This window comes from Aphelocoma coerulescens, chromosome 11, assembly GCF_041296385.1.
Source record: "Aphelocoma coerulescens isolate FSJ_1873_10779 chromosome 11, UR_Acoe_1.0, whole genome shotgun sequence".
NCBI classification, from domain to species: Eukaryota; Metazoa; Chordata; class Aves; order Passeriformes; family Corvidae; genus Aphelocoma; species Aphelocoma coerulescens.
The window spans coordinates 11,021,785-11,039,903 of record NC_091025.1 but is presented as its reverse complement, the minus strand read 5'-3'; the positions used below and the strand labels follow the sequence as shown (position 1 = coordinate 11,039,903).

Here is an 18,119-nt window from a genome sequence, read left to right as displayed (position 1 = left end):
GAGATTTCCTTTTTGCTCAGCTGTTGGCAAGCTTAAGCATTGGAAAGAGATATGCAGACCGCAACATCTTTTTAACTGCAGCGATGGCGTGTTTTGCCAGCAATACATAATTTTCATTGTGCTACTCATATAAAACCTCGTGTTTGTCGTACGAATTCAGTTTTTGTTGAAGGATTACTTTAATAAAACTAAAATGGCTTAAGTTTCTGAAGTGAAACCCGTAGCATCTTTAGGGGTCAGACGTAGCTGAAACTTGAACAGCTGTACAACATGCATCCTAGATTGTTTTTAATTGTCTTCCCTTTCTCTAACAGCAGTAATTCTTGTTTATATTGTCAAGAACCTTTCCACTGAGCACAAGAACACCATACTTTAAGGTCGCATGCTTAACCCCACTGCGGGGTTACAATGTAAATGGGCCCCCTTTGTTTTCATTAATGTGTGAGGGGTGGGTGCAAGGCAAGGCTGTTCACAAGGCTTAAATAACTTATTGTAAAAGTGTCTTAAAGAAAGCATATTTTGTCTCCATACCACAGTTGTTTAGCATTACTCTTGTGCATCCAACCGACAGCGAGTTTGGCAATGGATTTTTGTGTGTCATTTTGTTCTTTTGACCTGTGATACTTTTTTCTTTTTTTTTTTTTTTTTAACTGAGCTAATGGATTCATCTCAAATAATACAAAATGAAGAAGCTTTTTTTCTTTCTGTTCCTGATATCCTAAAAAGTAGTAAACAAAGGTGGAACTGCTCTTTTCTGCCCCAAACCCTTTACATAACAATTTGCCAGTTCCTGTGTTGATGAAGAGGTTTAAAATGAAGACTTTCTAAAAATGTTGAATTAAAATAGTATTCTCAGTGGTTTTAATCAGTTAAAAATTAACAAAGTATAGCCTTTTGAAATGGCTTCAGAAGTTTGAAGGCTTTTTTCTGCCTGTCACTGATCTATGGAGGAAAAATTATATTGAAATATTGCAAGTTGTTTTGATTATCTAGAATTTGCCCCGAATCCCACAATTTTAGGAGATTTCAAGCGCAGTGCTGATGGTGATCTTTGGCTGGCACTTTTAGTTGGTTTTGCAGGCCAAAGTAACTTCAAAAAAGTTGAAGTCCTGTTCTTAAGTGCTACACTGTGTCAAGAACGGAACCATTTTGGGGGGAAATCTCGCTTTTTTCTCGGAATGAAAACTCTTCAGTACGAACTTAATTTTGTAGTATTTGGTTGCTCTATTTTAAAATGGAAATGCTGTGACAACAAGTTTTCAGAAATGCTTCTCAAAATACTTCTCCTCCTCCTAGTAAGTGCTGTGCTTTTGGGCTTTGTGCAGAGACATTTTGTCTTGGGTTTTAATTTTCTTACACTTCATCTCTACACGACTTTAGTAAGAGCAACTTACTAAATCTAGTGATCTCTCCAGTATAGCAATAACTGATTTGACTGGTTGTAAACAGGATGAAATCTGCCAACCTTAAAGGATTACTTAGTACTCAAGAACATAAGTGGTAGTTTGACATTTAAGTATTTCTGTTTTTAAGTATTTAAGAAACATTTTGGTGAAACAAAAAAAATGTATAGCATTTAAGACTGCAGTAAGTATGAGTCTTCCAGCATGCAGTCTTGACAGAGTTGTTAATGAATAGGAAAAAATAGTCAAATATTGTTAAAAAGCAGTCCATATCGTAATGAAAATGTTTTAGCTTTTTTTTTTTTTTCCCTAGAGGAATGTGGTTATGCCTGAAAATTGATTTGGTATACATAAAAAGATTGCATAATGACATCCTAAATAAAAAATTTAAAAGTGGAAAAAAGAAAATAAGGAACACAAACTCTGGTGAGGAGAGACACCAGTTTATCAAATGACATGTTCTCTAAAGAAGAGAAATATTTTTATATACCACATTGATAGTTTGGGTGATTGTTCACCTAGGCTGTGCCTCTATGTGTGGGCTCTGAATTCTGTGAAGCGTGATTTGTCCTGTAGCATCATGGTGAAGCAGGTAGACAGTAACAGTACATGGAGATTTTTAGAGCTCTGGCACAGCTCGTCACGATGTGTCTTTAATGGTGGAAGGTTTTAGTATGAGAGAACACAGGTCAAACCCTTCTCCACAAACGATTATTTTTTATTTCTGCAGCAGATACAAAAGCTGTTTTGGGATAGTGGAGAATATCTCCTTTGTGGCCTGTACTCAGTACGTGTCTGTTAAGGATGCTCATCCAGTTTGTGTTAATACATCCTTGACATTGCTTTTTTACCAGTGGATTAACGGTTCCTTCTGGAAGAGTGCAGAGGTGATTAGTCAGCCACCTCTGACCTCTCTCTTAAGTTGGACTTTGCAGCTGAACTTGAGAACCCATATCTTGTTTCACGTGCCTGTAGAAGGAAGCGTTGGTGAGTGCTGAGGCAGGAGCTGGGAATGTTGTGGTGCAGGGTAACAGAATACACTGTTACAGGGTGTCTGAGCCCTAACAGTGTTATCTGTTTTCCAAATTGTATTGTCATAATTTGTGAGCACATCATGCAAATGTCATCTCTGTTGAGTTGCCAGAATCTGCAGCAAGTGATTTTTGTTTCAGAGAGAAATCAGTGTGCATGTGTTTGTATACGTTTGATTTGGTGATCACACTGGTTTTTTTTCTTTGTTAGGCATATGACTCAGATGATTAAAGTTTATTTTCCCTGATTGAGTGCTTTCACATTAATGAAAATTTTCTATATATTATTTTTTGATATGGTGAAATTTTCAAGTAGTTGGACATTGTCTTCTTCTTCAGTGCTGTAGCACGGTGTTTTACTGGAGCACAACTCTATCAGACTGCTCAATAACTGCCTACAGCTGGCACTAACAGCCTTACAAAGTGTAGGTTATACAGATACATTGCATTCAGAAGAAAAATAAGTAGCAATATATATTACTGAGTTCTTGGCAGAATGGAAGCTGGCAACTGAGTGTGTCAAGAGGATGAGAACCTCAGTGGGAAGCGATATGTTCTTAAGGGGTGGAGGTGTGCCTGTGTATTCCTTGGGTTAATGCTCCAGATCCAGGATGCTGCCCTGAAAATAAGTGGAATGTGATGAAGCAGTAACTGCAGGTGTGTGGTATCCTGGTGTGTATATAGTATATAGCAAACAGGGACCTACACATATGAGATCAGACAGAGTTTCAATATTCTTTAGGAGGAGTTGTGGTTTGTGTATTTTATTTATTTATTTTTTTATTCTGGGGAAAAAAAGTGTAGTTTTCTTTTGAGCCTACAGGATGTTACATTTGATCAGATATATTAACTATAGTTTCAGATATATTAACTATAGTTCAGCACTGTAATTTTGCAATTAGCTCTTTTTCTTGTAAGATTTGTGTTGCCTTTATATGCTAGTAAGATGTATTCCCCTTTATCACGCGTAATGGAAAATAATGTCTATCTGTAAGTGGCATATATATAATACAGGTTTATGTAGTTTTATGTTCTAATAAGGTGGAATGACATGTGCAAAACTTTATTCCTGAACGTGCTCTGAATGTGAATGCAAGAGAATTAAGAGTAAGTGGTTGCCTTGCTCTTTCAGGAGGAATCTATATTTAGTGTAAGTACTGAATCCAAAATAGTGATGGTACATATTTTGGGCAACTGTTTGAAGTAAGTTAAATCAGAAGGCTTTTCTGTTTGTTTTCCTTTGTCAGCTCCCTGTTTTTTAAAATTTGCTAGTACACTGCATTTTCTTGTATGTTTTACACTGCACATCATCAGCATTTTCATGGCCTACACATGAAGTACCTAGCACATGGTTTGATGTAAAGTATAGTTATGTACTGTAACAACACTGGAGAAGAATAAGGCACTGAAATCAGACAGCCTAGTTTTCCATCGAGGAACGAGGATCATAACTTCCAAAAAAGTGTATTTCCTAATGTTGTCATCAACTCCTAGCAATGTCTGGTAGTGTTCTCCTTGCTGCTTGACAATGTCATATTCCCCATACATTAAATACATGTAGTGTAGCAGGCTCTGTTTTGGTTTTATTTCCTATGTTCTTCCCAGCAGTGTCCTCTCAATTCTCTTTCTATTTTGCTATGACAGCTGTTATCACTACTGCACTTAAATGATTACGAATTTCAAATCTTCACAATGGTGTGCCATGGTGTCACTGGGGGTAATGAAGTTGTTACTTGAGTAGAGTGTGACAAAACTTCATTTTTTGAAAAAAAACATGGTGGGAATCCCCTTCTCACAGGGATATCCACAGACCTGGTGCATTTAGTGCTGTGAGGATGATAAAGGCATTGAACCCCTTATGTCATTCAAAGATATGATTCAGCTGTATGTGGTTATCTTGCATATGTACTAAATTGCTGTTCTGCTATGGCATGTGTCTTAGACAAAGCATGCCCACAGGCACTTCTGGACATGTGGCTTGCTGTTTCATTTGATTGTGGCTTGCAGCTTCTTCATTCTGCAGTGTTTAACCCATTCTGTAACTTGGCTTTCTGTTTTAAATTATTTCAATAAAACTAATGACATTGGAAATATGCTTTAAATTTCTATATAACTATATTTTAGTGGACAGCGTGTTAAAAGATGTTGTGACTAAGGCAGTAAGTAGCTTGATGGCAACAGGTAGTGGCTTCAGTGATGGGAGGAAAATGCTGGTATTCTAGGCTTTTCCATACTAAATAGATGCTGAGATATGGTGTTCAAGAAAATCAGTAATGTGACATGTAATTAAACACTAAAAGATAGTCACAAATAAAAATGTAATAATGAATTCAGAATCTAGCACTCGCTGTTTTCCATTTTTTGTCATAACTTGTGGATCTTTAAAATTTTTTTTTTTTATTACTATTACTCTTACCTTTAGAGATTCCAGTTTGCATTTTGAGTGCTACAAAGAGCAGAGATCTAGTTTGGTGATTTTGGTACAAGTTTGCATCTATAAATATTTTAAGAGAAGCCTCGTATGTAGCTTAGAGTGGTAGGGCTTCAGTATAAATTAGATGAGTCAAAGCAATTCTTCACATGTCAAATTATTTCATTTGAATCAGTTAAATTTTATGAGTATTTATTTTGAACTACAGTTCATTTCAGTGTATCTGAGATAGTATTATCTACTTCTGGCTTTGAAGCCCATCATTTTTTCCTCTCCTCTCTCCTCCACCCTAATTTATTCATAATAGTTGATTATGTTAATTTTGAGATGCTAAGAAAATTACGGGGTACTCTTTTGAGTTATTTTGAATGCATAAAATTATTTGTTGTGTAATTCTTCAGTGCTTATTAGAACCGCACATAATTGTTGATGGTGAGAATTCAGACTGCTGGCTGAGTGAGCATGTGCAGATTGTACTCAGCGTGATTCAGTACTGCAAAATCTAAGCTGTCCAGAGTGCAGATTAGCCAAGTGAGTCTTGTTGTGCATCTTAGCTCAACTGATTTCAGCAATAGTAGATAATCACTGAAGCATACACTGCTGTGCAGTCCTTCAGAACTTAAGTGTTCAGCGTAACTACTGTTTGCATGTGACCAAAATGGAAAAAGGGAGGTGTATACAAAGGAGTGAATTATAACAAAGAACACTTTCTGCTTCAGTTCTTGTTCCAAAAACATATGTTCAGCCATGCAGGCAACAGTTGGGGTAAAGACACACTGTAGGTTTGGAAACAAAAGGCATGTTCTTTTCTTGCATTCACAATGTTTTCAAACATATTCACTTGTTAGGGACTGGCCTGTCAGCTGGATCTTCTTGCAAGTGTGATTTCTTTTTCCTGACTTCTTTCAAAAGCTTTTTCCCCACAATGTTTTACACTTCATATAATCCACTATGCATGCTAGGCCTGCCTCAGTCTTTGTGCTATTGATTCAGAGGTGGAGGGGCCATGCTCTGGGAGAATGTGGCTGAAGGGTAACCTTTCAGTCACCCATACATCTGAAGATGCTAAGCCACTCTTATTCCAAATATCCTAAGTGGTTTGGTTGCTCTTTCATGATGAGGTGGGTTATACTTCACCTTTAGAACATTGCCAAACTGATTAGTACAGCAAAAATATTTTGTAAGTGTTGATCTTTTTACATTTTTTACTTTATAACTACATATTGAAAATCTTACAGAGACTTGTCATAACTGCCTTAAATCATCCAGTAAAAAGGATTTTTTTTCTCAATTGGAAATTCATCCAGTTGTGGCATGCCAGAGTAACCAAAAATTACTTGGTCATTACTTCTGTTTGGGATTCCTTTTTCCTAAATACATGGTTCAAGACCTGGATATAAGTATGCTTATATAGGCATAAAGGTAATGGTTATTTCCAAATAAGCTCAACCTGGTTTAATTTATGGCCTTTAAACTCATATAGCTAGAAAATGTACTACTTTAGTTCCACAGGTATAGATAAATGGAACAACTTTCTAGTGCAGACAAGACCTCCAGTTTCTTTGGAAATGTCTAAGTGATCTACTCGCTGTAGGTTTTTCTAGGTCAAACTACCCATCTATCAAGTCAGGTATTCATCCTTTGTTGTCAGCAGTGAATACCTCAAAGCAAGGCAGGGCTGCCTACATTTTAATGCATGTAGACTTGTATATAGAGCTTAAGCATATGTCTAACTTTAAGCATTCTGCTCTATAATTGGGTTATGTACATGTTTAGTTTTGGTGTGCACCATTGAATATATTGGTAGGGGAGAATGTATAATCTTTGTGGCAATGGTTTCACAGCAGCAACTTGCGTTTCCATTCCTTTTATGCTACAAAAATGATATTTCTTTCATAAAACTCTCTATTCTTTATATTTTATTGAAAAACAGACATCATGTTTGACTTAAAAAAATGTGATTTTATGTTGGAAGTTCTCAATCAATAACCAGAACAGTTAAGGAGTTTTATGTTGGCTTGCAGATTATTCATATGTTTTGTTGGAGTATCAACAATGTTACCTGAATTCTCAGTAGCCTGGGAAATTACCACTGATGAATGCCTAATGATTAGAATAGCCCATATAAGGCCCTTCAGTCCATGAGGATCATTTACTCAACTAGAAAATCCTCAGACAAGAAAACTCCATGTAAATATTTTCTAATGGAAGGTGCCAGCAAATGCATCCTTGCCAATGTATGTCAAAACTGCCAGAAGATCTGTGAGGATGGGGATTAACTTTTTAGCACTGTCATTTTAAGAGCTTTGACAGGGAAACATTATTGAAATGTTTTTTCTTTGACTGCATATGACTGAAAAGATGTTAACGGTAGATAAAACTAATATAAAGCAGTTAATGGTACTGATATATATTCTAAGTCTGCACCTTTTTCTTTTCTTGAGGTCTGTGTCAGAAATCCTTGAGAATACTACAGCTTTAAAATAAATTGTCCTTCCTTCTCAAATGAAATTTGATGATTTGTCTCCAGTCTGATAAAAGAAAGCACATGCTAGTATATTGCTTCTTTTGAGGAATTTTTGTTTTGTTTTATAGGCTCCTTAGAAGTAAATTATGTTTTAGATGTTGCAGTGACTTCTCTGACTCTCAGAAAGAAAATAGTTAATAATAATTTCTTTCCTTTCAGTTCCCATGAGCCTACCTTCATTGCACAGTTTGCATATAACAGCTAGTAAGAGTAGAATGTACTGAACCTTAAACAAATCTATTAGGATCACCATGGCAAGAAACTGGGAAAATGGCAGGAAAAACGAACAATGATTTTGTAAACCCTCCAAAGGTCAGAAAAAGGCTTTCAGTAAGTATGCAGAGGCTAGAAATCAAATCCCATTTCCTATCATAAGAAACCAGTTGTTTTAGCAGCAGTGGTTAATGTACTGTATGTGAAAGATTTAAGACTAGTTGGAAAGCTTTGCTTCTGTTTTATTAGGCTGCTATTGAAAAGCCAACAGCATAACTTCAACTAGGTGCTTTGAGATTTCTTAATGGGCTGTCAAGGGCAAGACACCAGGTCTGTGCTATACTAGCTCTTTCCTGTACATTAAAACAACAGGGGCCAAATGATCATATACAGAAGTATGAATTACTTGATGCTTTCTCTGTTCCATATGGTCAGCCATGTCTTTGGCAATTAATCATGTACAGAATCAGTTGAGTGCTCTCTGAAGCATTGAAGTCAACATTTAGTTGTACCTGTGCCAGTGGGGGCAGTGGGGGTTACGAGCGTAAAATAGCAGGATGAAGAGCTGCTGGCGCCGAAGCCAGAGCAGCTGGCTTCTATAAACAACACTTTTTTCCTCTTTACCTTTTTTTTTTTTTACTTTCTTTGACAAACATGACTCATTTTTCAATATCATCCAAAACATGAGGGTTGCTGAGTGAAACTGTGATATCTGGCATAGTGGATTAATAAACAAAAGGCAGAGAATTGGGTTTAATGTGCCCAAATTACCGGGTGATAACTTAAACCATACTGGCTGTTTCTGTTGTATCAGTGAAAATGGGCACATTTACTTGTGTTTTAAGTGGAAATTTTAAAAGTAAAGAAGAAATGAACAGGGTTTTGTAATCAACTACTGGCTTTTTTTATCATGGAGGAGTTACAACATGTTAAATTAACATGGCTTAATAGATTTCAGGTTCTTTTTCCCTCTCCTCTAAAAGGGACCATGTTCTAGTTTCATAGAATTTCATCAGGATACTTCTTGCACTAAAAGCAAATGACAAAAATAACAGGGAAAATACAGGACAGCATTTTAGCCCTACTTAGAGATTTTACTCATAATGTTTTTCCTTTCTGTATTAGTTATTGATTTTTTAGAGATGACTGCTATGTTAAAGTAGAAGTGGTTGGTAAAGATTCAGAAGCTTATCCTATTTAAACTGGTGGTGAGTAAATTAAATCTTAACTTAGACTGAAAAATCTGATTTGTTGACCCAATAAAGTAGGACCAAGAGGCAAACTGTCCCAAGTGCCACTTTAGTTCAGGCTGAAGGCTAATTTGTTTGACAGAACACTAGGCTTCATGTCTCCAGTTATACAGTGTTTCTAACCTTATGTCTGACTCCTCATGAGGTCTGTATTGAAGGAAGGAAAAAATCTAGCTTTATAAGATTCAAAATGTACCAGTGTGGGCTTTGGAGTGTTTAGATGTTGCTTTTTCTTGCTTGTTTGTAAGCACATTGTGATATTCACCCAGGACACACAGTTCAGCAGGGTAGTGGCCTATGGATGTTAAAACAGACTTTCTTCTGCTGCGTATCTAAGGAAAAAATAACGTTATCCTGTTACAATACCTAGATTACCTTTGTTAGGTATCTAATTTTGTGTTTGTATCCTGGGTGAATAGAAAGACTTGGTTATAACAGTTTCTATTCAGTCCTGTGTCTCTGATATATTTTGTTGGTGGTAATTAGAGAAATAGGGTGTTGCTCTCTTGAAATCTAATCTTAGAACCTTCCTTTCTTACATAATGAGAGAAGATGCTCTGATGGCTGCTGCCTGATATGCCTAAATTTAGTTCTGCTGCTGTACCAGGAGGAAGGCAAAGAGTACAGTTTCCTAAATACAATTTTTAATGTAAAAGGCTGGATTTTCTCCTGGTATGTATATACACACACACACATACTTTGGGCTTTTCAAGAAGAGAGTTGTGTGTTTGTTTTTAAGACTTGGTGCCATTTGCGATTTACAAGGAAAGTCCTAAATACACTAATAGATCTGTAAGAATTGGGTAAGATTTACTGAAAATATGAGAAATACTGCTTATTAAAGAGGTATGCTGGCCAATGAGGCAGGGAGTTGCTTCCCAGAAGTGATAAGCAATTTGTGTAATCTCATTGCTTAGGTTGTCCAGGATATGTTTTTGCCAGCTCAGGAAGCAGAAGAAAGAAAGTTTCACCAGTTTGTAAACACTACCACTCTCAAGAATCTCTGTGAACACAAGGATGAGATAAGAGGGGCTGTAGGGCTGGTTGCACTGTTTATTTATTCTACTGTTCTGCAGTTCCAAGTGTGCTGAAAAACACCAAGTCAGTGCTGAGTCCAGTTCAGAATTGTGAAGGCTTCACTCAACATTGGGCAAAGGGGGCCTCTGCAGGCAATTATCTGTCATTAAAAGAATTGAGACACAAGATCAGATTTTCTTTGATGGGATGTGCAACTATAGTGATGTTCAAAAGAAGGTCATTCCTGCTCTTTAGAGCAGGGGTGGTATCAGCCGGGTTTCTGATGGATTTTTATCAGTGTTGATGTGAGGAAATGGCTTTCCCAGCTGATAACATCTTTGGCCGAGTGCCTTGAACCCTTGACCTTTATCAGTCAAGGTATATGTTGAATCCCCTTGTTAAAAATAAATCCCAAAAGAAGTTACATGGAAAAGAAAACTTTCAAAGGAATATGTTTTATAATATTATTTTACCCAGAATGCTGCTTTGTTACAATTCGAGATTTTTATTGCCATTATAAGAATAGCAAGTTATTAAGAAATGCCTCTATAAAAGCTACACATCAAGCCCTGCACTGGCATTCCAGGTGACCTTACTGCCCTTTCAGCACTCTTAGAAAACAAGTAAATCAGTTAAATTGCTATGTATTGTTGTTAATAATACTATTTCACCCTCCAGGTAGCTGTGACTGTACTCACAGGGCTCAATAAAGAAGCGTTTATGATGTCAGTGTCAAACTATGTGTTTGACTTGAGCCATGTACATCACCACATAAATGAAAGGTGTTAACAGAAGGCTGGAGCAATATAATTGTTCTCTCAGTAAAAAATAAATTATGTTCAGTTTCCAGAATTCTGATGTTTCTGTAGATGGAGGGAACTTTACTTAATGATACTCAGGACCAAACTTGAAATTTGACCAGGTCAACAGAATTTATACCATATCACATACAATGTGATTGTGAATACTTGGAGAAGTGATCACCCATCTCTGACTGATAATAATTTATTAACATCACCTTTTCATCAGATTTTGACTGAAAATTCTTTAGCAACTACCAGTTCTCCATGCTCTGCACTTTGTGAATCATTTATTTAGAGGATCCTGATGTTTGTTGCACCACATAACTATACTTTTAGCTTTGCAAGGCATAGCAACATTAAACTTGGGACTTTCTTGAAATCTTGGAGAGAGACATCTCACCATCACCAGTGGATTTTCTTCTCCCTTTGTGATTAAAATGGCCATCCAAAGATTCTGAAAGGGAAATATTGGTGGACTGTAGCCTAGCTGTATGGCTACAGTCTTATCATCCTATAATACAGAGGTAAACTCTGGTTGTAGTGCTCTGTCACATCTTGTACATGATGAATATAAAAGTTAAAGCCCTAGTAGGTATGTTTATTGTGAATGACAAGGAGTGTTAATTTACACCATTAAAGAATGTACATCATCTCGTGTGAGTGAGTTCCCACTTGCTGAAGTCCTCTATCAAATCCTGCTTTAAACTGTGCAGCTGCTGGAAGTGAGTCTCTAAGGTCAGAATTGTTGAAGTTGGCGGATATTAGAGCTTGTGGAAAAGACGTTGTAGGTCAGTGCAAGGGAAACCCATGTCAGTGAATCCTTATCTGAAAATGCTCTCTGGCTTTTTGTTTGCTTTGTAGCAGGGTCAAGAATGTGATCTGTATAGACAGAGTTTTGAACATTTTGAGTTTTTACAAGAAAATGTTCTTGATGTTTAAGTCCCATATGATGGAGTAATGCCTTTTGGTAAATATAGCTGGGAGGTGGAGAGAAAGATGCTTTTTGTTCTTTGTCATGTGATGTTGGTGCAATAAATTTATTTTCCGCCTCTGAACCCTGTCATGCTCCTCTCTTGGAACAACTGTGGCAGTAGCAGTGCTACTCCTACTTTACATAGCTTAAGAAGTGTATAATCTGCATGTTATTGTTGTGGAAAAAAACCCTGTCAGAATGAGGATAGATCTGTCTATTTTCCAAACTGAAGATAATAACAATCATTTCTCTCATAGAATTCCCAGAGGAATTTTAGTTGGGCAGGACAGAATGTAATGTGTATGTGATGTTGAGGAGGAGGCAATATGCCATGTGTTTTGTCATGTCGTTCCAATAAGGGGGGTTATGCTGGGAATTGGAATTGCAGCTCTTGGTTATGTTTGAGTTGTGTTTTCAAACTCACATGCACAACTTCCCAGGTGAGAAGCTTTTTTTTGCCTCCTTTTCTGTGAAAACAGGTTTGTGTAAGAATTCAGTCTTCTGAATTCTGTTCTGCCATCCTTCCCAAAAGCATTTAGATGCTTTGATACATTTTTAGAACACGTGAGTAAAGATTAGAATATCAAAAATAATTCAGTGTATGTTGGAGGCTGGTTGAGGTGCAAAAGGCAATATAATGTCTTCACTGAAGACACTCTCAGTCTCTGCCATGGTGGCACTGCTGCACATTGAGGAGCACATGGGCATTGGTGGATGTAAGACTGGTTGGTAGCTGAGCATCAACCATTTCCTTCCCAGCTTGGTAGACGTGGAGAAGTGCAGGGAAAGAAGAGGAGAAAATGATGCATGAGTTAGTAGGCAAAGATGGAGTGAGGGATCTGGAGTCAGCTTGGTGCAAGCATGAAGGATGGTAAAAGCATCTCCAGTTCTCTTACATCAACTGTCAGCACAACGTTTGGTAAGGCCAGTAACATTTGATCTGCAGAGACTGTGTCATCCACCTTCAGATTACTTAAACCCATTGCATGTATATATATGTGTATGTATATTTTCTAATTTATTCCATATATTAAAAGATTTTATTAGTTGTTTATTTGAAGTATTTAATGATAAAGAGAACATGGGGACATCAGCAAAAATTCCATTCAGAAGGAATACAAACAAGTATTTTCTTCAATAGCTTTACCAAGGACCAAAGGGGAGAGTGAAATCCCCCAAACAAATGCTACGTTGAGGAAAATACTTCTGATATTATTTGATACAAGATAATATTTAGAAAAAAACTATGCCTCAAGAAAATGTGGGCTAGAATACACAATGTCTTGTTGTGATACTTAAGGCAATGAGATTTTTAGGTTTACCTTATGTGCCATGTATATTGATTAAATACCAAATATATGGTGGCCATTTCTAACCATCATTTACTGTATTGATTTGTCAGCAGTGGAACTGTAATAAAAAAAGTTATTGATTTACTGTTCTTATTTCCTTATGGGCTTTTTATTAATTTTACACATTGTTTTCTATTTCTAGATTATAATTTTTATGTGTTTCCTCCCTTTAAGACAAGTCTGGTCCTCTCGGAAGTTAGAAAAGAGCAACAAATTGAGGAACAAAGGAATGAGACCATCAGCTGCTTCTTGCTACTTCTTAAGGAGAGACAAAAGCTACGTAAAGAATGGACAGCAAGGTGAGAAATATTCCTACAAATCCCCTTGAGTGGAGAAAAGCGATGTTTTAAAAAAAAATTCTGAATTTTCACTGTTCAAATAGGAATTCCTTGAATGGGATAGTCCATGTTTCTGTGGGGTAGGCTGCTCCCTTACTGTGCTCATACAGTGCACAGCTTGGTAGGCAGCACTCAGATCTGAGGCGTGGTGCCACCTAAAGTGCCTTCAGATTTTCCACATACTGCTGACAATATGAGCAATGCTCTTGGCTGGAATGCTCTGCTAAAACGACACTTCTTCACCTCTTGGTTGCTTTCTTCATGCTCCTCCCATTTCCTTGTGGTGTCCTGCTGGTGTTAGCTGGGTTGTGTTGGGTGATGCAGGCCTAAGCGTGTGTAGTGCTGGAATTCATATTGTGTGACTGTTTTACTGTACGGAGTTCTTAGAGAGAACTCACTGCCATAGATCAAGAGGTGCTGTTAACAGTGTTAAAAAGCAGTTTATGTTTCTATTTGGAGAGGTTTATGTTGCTGGTGTGTAATCAGCTGAATGCATTTCAGAAGCACCAGATACACCATACTTTCAGTTTGTTCAGAAACAGGTGAATGAAAGAGAATTTCCACCATGTTCTACCTTATGTTCTTCTCTTTAGCTGCTGAATGAGTTGATGTCACCTTTTTTCACACCTATGTCTAAAAGCTATAGGTTTATACTAATTTTATAATCTCTTACTATTTTCTTGTTTGATATTTACATACAATATCTAGCAGTCTGTGAAATATTTCTGCCAAATATACAGCTTTTTATTTAAAACCAGGAGACGTTCCTTACTTAAATATAGTTTTTAGTCAAAAGTATTTTTAAATCAGATTTTTGGTATGCAAATTTAGCATTTAACTGGAATGATTGTTTTACCTGCACTAAATATTACAGTTAAGGGAAATCTCTTGTATTTTGCTGGTGTAGTTCCTGAAGACTCTATGAGATTGCTTTTAAAATGTTATCTCTGGATTTTGGGTCTGACACTTGAGTATCTTTGCTGCTCCAAATAATTATAGTAAGTGAAACATTTTAGAAATTTTTGATAAAAATTGAACATAATTACATGTAATTATTTTTAAAATTACAGGTTGTGTTTTATAAGTTTGTGTTCTTGTGAGTATGGAATGTTTGTTTGTATGCTACTCATTTAAGATTTCTGAGTAAGCTGGCTCTAAAATATTTTCCGTATTATCATATAGGGTTCACGTTTTTCTTCTTGAGCAATTTAAGGGATTTTTATGGGCTTTTTGTAGGGTTTTTTTTATTTGGTTTGTTTTTTGGTTTTTTTTGATTGGTTGGGTTTTGGTTTTTTGTTTTTGTTTTTTTTCAGGGGTTTTGTTTATTTGGTTTTTTGCCTTCCATCACCATACATACTAAATAATGCAGATGTTTTAGCTATGTTGGAAACAGAGGAAATCACTTAAAGCTTTTCTGTAGGACATGTGCATCTTCATTGTGAAACAGAATAAAAAGTGCCTAATGAGTGGGATACCTTTTTAGAGTTTATTTTGTTTAACAATGATTTCCTAATATACAAAGTCATCAGATATCATGGCAATTGTGATTAATTTAGAAGTACTGTGGGTTTCAGTGCTCCTGGCCCTGCTCACTGCTCACAGGGAGCTCTGGGGCTGGAGCCAGGGCTGCAGTTGGAGTCGTAGCCCAGCCTCTGACACAGCAAAGCTGCAGCTCTTGGGGGGTGGGAGAGGCACAAGCAGATGAAGTGCAGGCCTTCTTAAAACTAAACACCTGAAAGAAAATTTCAAGAGCATTGTGCCTTGAAAGTTCTGAAAGAAAGTGTCCTTTGAGTATTAAATATCCATAATCCTTTTTCTTTCCATTTGATGTTTCCCATCCCAGTGACCTATCTGGGAGTCTCATCCATATGATCTGCATAAAGAGGCTGTTACCGTACACCTCACTTGGCTCCATCAAAGCCTCAGCTCCGTGTCTGGAATGAAACACTGGCTGTGGCAGCCATGGAGCACACGGTGCTGAAAGTTATAAAACGTCCGCCGTGGTACGAGCAGGGCTGCCCATGTTTTAGAGATCAGTCTATTGTGTACTTTGGAATTACATGAGAAAAATGTGCTTGGACAGGAAATAATTAGCACTTGTCAAAGGGCAGGCAATAGGTTACAGTACTTTACTTTCAACAGGCTATCAGGGGATCAGCTGGATTAGATAATAGAATTTTTTTCCTGTGGAAGTTAAATACAGATGACTCTAATTACCTTACATTGTGCATTAGACAGCAGATTATGAACAGTACAACTTCAAGAAATTTAGGTCAATGAAGGGAGGGCAGCTGGCAGAAAACTTCACTCTGCACTTGGTCTTTGTAGAGTTATGTAGTCATTCTGTTCTTTCTTGTGTTTTATTTGTGTCATTAACACCTGAAATTAAAAAAAAAAAGTACATGTTGGGAACTGGTGATATAAACTGCTTAAACTTTTGGAAATTTAGCCTTTCCCAGAGGCGTATGAACTGTTCTGGTTTGTACCTACTCCATTAAAGCATATTCTTGTGTTATTTGCTGTGAGTTGTACCAGTGTTTCTGCATAGTAACAGACTGAAATGACTCTTTAAGATTTTTTTTCAGCTCCACAGCCCGAAACACATGGCAGTGTGCTTAGTGTTGCACTCACCATTTCATAGACTTGTGATGCAAAGATGTCATCGGTATCTTAAGTATCTGAGCAGGTCTTCCAGGGATTCAAGTTGTTCTCTGAGTGGTAGTGATCCAAAATACTTCAGGTAGGACTCAGTGAATGTCCTCTGAGTGTTAACAGAAATGGTCCAGAGTTTCCAAAGCCCCAGATTTGTTTATACTGCATGATAGTGCCTGATGGACAGGTTGTTATAGCTGTTAAAGAGCTGCTCTAGCCCTTTGAACTGACCCCTTCTTGACCTCTGCTTACAGAAGGTCACTGTTCAGCTTATAAAGTTAGGGGAACCTCAGATTCCACTGTAACAGAGGGTGAAGGGAACAGCTGTGAATTTCGGACTAACCATGCAAACCTAGATAGACTTTTTAGGGTCACTGTATGATAATGAAAATTGTTACCAAATTATATGGAAATTTATCAGCAATAGTGGGAAAGAGAGGGTGGAGTCTAATGCATTGGGTTTGATAAATGAAGTGTGAAGTTACCCATCTGGCTCTAGACAGCCCTCTTTTTCTCTACGAAAGGGAAACATTTAAAAATAACCATGGTACATCTAGAATCAATGACCCATACAGAGAGCTGGAATAGATCAGGATTTAATGGTGACTGTGGAAGAAATTATCATTTGAAAAGTGAGACAAAGGATGAGAAAGTACAGTTCAATATCTGCACCTGATTCATTTTTTAAAAAGGCCTTAATATTTTCCCTGTTGATGATGTTATTGATATTTTTTGTTTTGCTTTTTAACTGGAACCAGCAAAGTTGTTATATCACAAAGAAACAGGGGGGGAAAAAAAGTACTTGAATTTCAAGAGAGAATGTTGCACTCTTCCTGATCAGTAAGTGCCTGAGAGAACTGGGCTATAGTGAAATAAAACTGTAGCTCTTATTTCTCCTAATAGAACTTGTATCATGTTATAATAGCATTGTCTTTAATGTTTGCATGACATACTGCACTTAATTGCTAGTAGGGTTTTGTTGTATTTTTCATAGAGATACATTAAGTACCAAACTAATTTGTCATCAATAAATCAACAAGAGATTAATTTAAAGGGTAGTGTTTAACTGCATTGAAAATATTAACTGCTAGGGAAAAATATGGTTAGTTAAACCATTACTAAAGTATGGGGGTTTTAATCGAAAAATTTTATTAGTCCAAAATGGTTTTATTATGACACAGACTCTGATGTCCATTTTGCTATTTCCCCTCAGTGAAATTGTATCATTTCTCTTAGGGGAAATTCAGCCAGATACTGGAAAATATAAAGTTTTGGGGAAAGACATGAAGTGGAAAGTTTGATAAAAATTATTTATGATTGTTGAAGTTTCATAGTTGTGGGACTTACTCAAATTCTGAAATCTTCTCTCTAAATCATCTAATGATAAATTGACATTGTGAAAACAGAATAAACATTTAATAAATAATCTGTACCAAAATAAACACAAAATTCTTCTGGTTCATGATATAAACAGCAGAAAAGTGTTAATTGATTATATCTTGTAAAAATCAATAACTTATAACCTTGCATCATTAAAATAACACAGTAAAAAAATCTCTTTTTATGGGGTTATTCTATAACCCATAATATTTTGTAGACTAGGTCACTGTATTTCTAGAATTGTTATATTCTTGCATTTTTGCATGGCAGTGGAAGAAAGAACCTCTTACTTGTGGCAAATCATATTAGTTTCAGGTTTCAAGTCATATGTGAGCTATAATTCCTCAGCATTTTTTGCCTTTGTCAAACCTTCTCTTAGATCTCACAATTTTGACATAACAATTTAAAGGTATGTATTTTTTTTCTAGCTACAAGGAGCACTAATACTACAGAGGTAGTCTTAGCTCTCAACAATGAAATCTGGATTTCTATGTTGATATTTATATAGGAGTGTAAGTTATAAATACTTAGTGAGAAAACTGAGTCCTAATCTATGATAACACTTTAATTCTATGAGAAAAACGAACTCTTATCGTGGAATCCTAAAATAGCATGCATGTTAAATAAGATACAAAGTGAAAGATTTTATCGATTTTATTTTCTGTTTTGAAGAAAGAGTTAATTTTTTCTTCTTTCGCCTAACGTACTTATATCTTAGAATTTTGGATCATAATTAAGGAGGTTATTGA

At 36.5% G+C, this 18,119-nt stretch overlaps 1 protein-coding gene across 9 annotated transcripts in view; it reads left to right on the top strand.

The window, feature by feature from the left end:
• Positions 1-18,119, top strand: part of FTO (FTO alpha-ketoglutarate dependent dioxygenase) — a 330,070-nt gene that overhangs the window by 88,825 nt on the left and 223,126 nt on the right. For all 9 annotated transcript variants that reach the window (XR_011154586.1, XR_011154585.1, XM_069027336.1 and 6 more), the window contains one exon: positions 13,175-13,299. Coding sequence is in view for 7 of the 9 variants with exons in the window: in XM_069027336.1 (XP_068883437.1) it covers positions 13,175-13,299 (125 nt within the window). In the remaining 2 variants the exon portion in view is untranslated. The remainder of the gene's footprint in view (positions 1-13,174; positions 13,300-18,119) is intronic.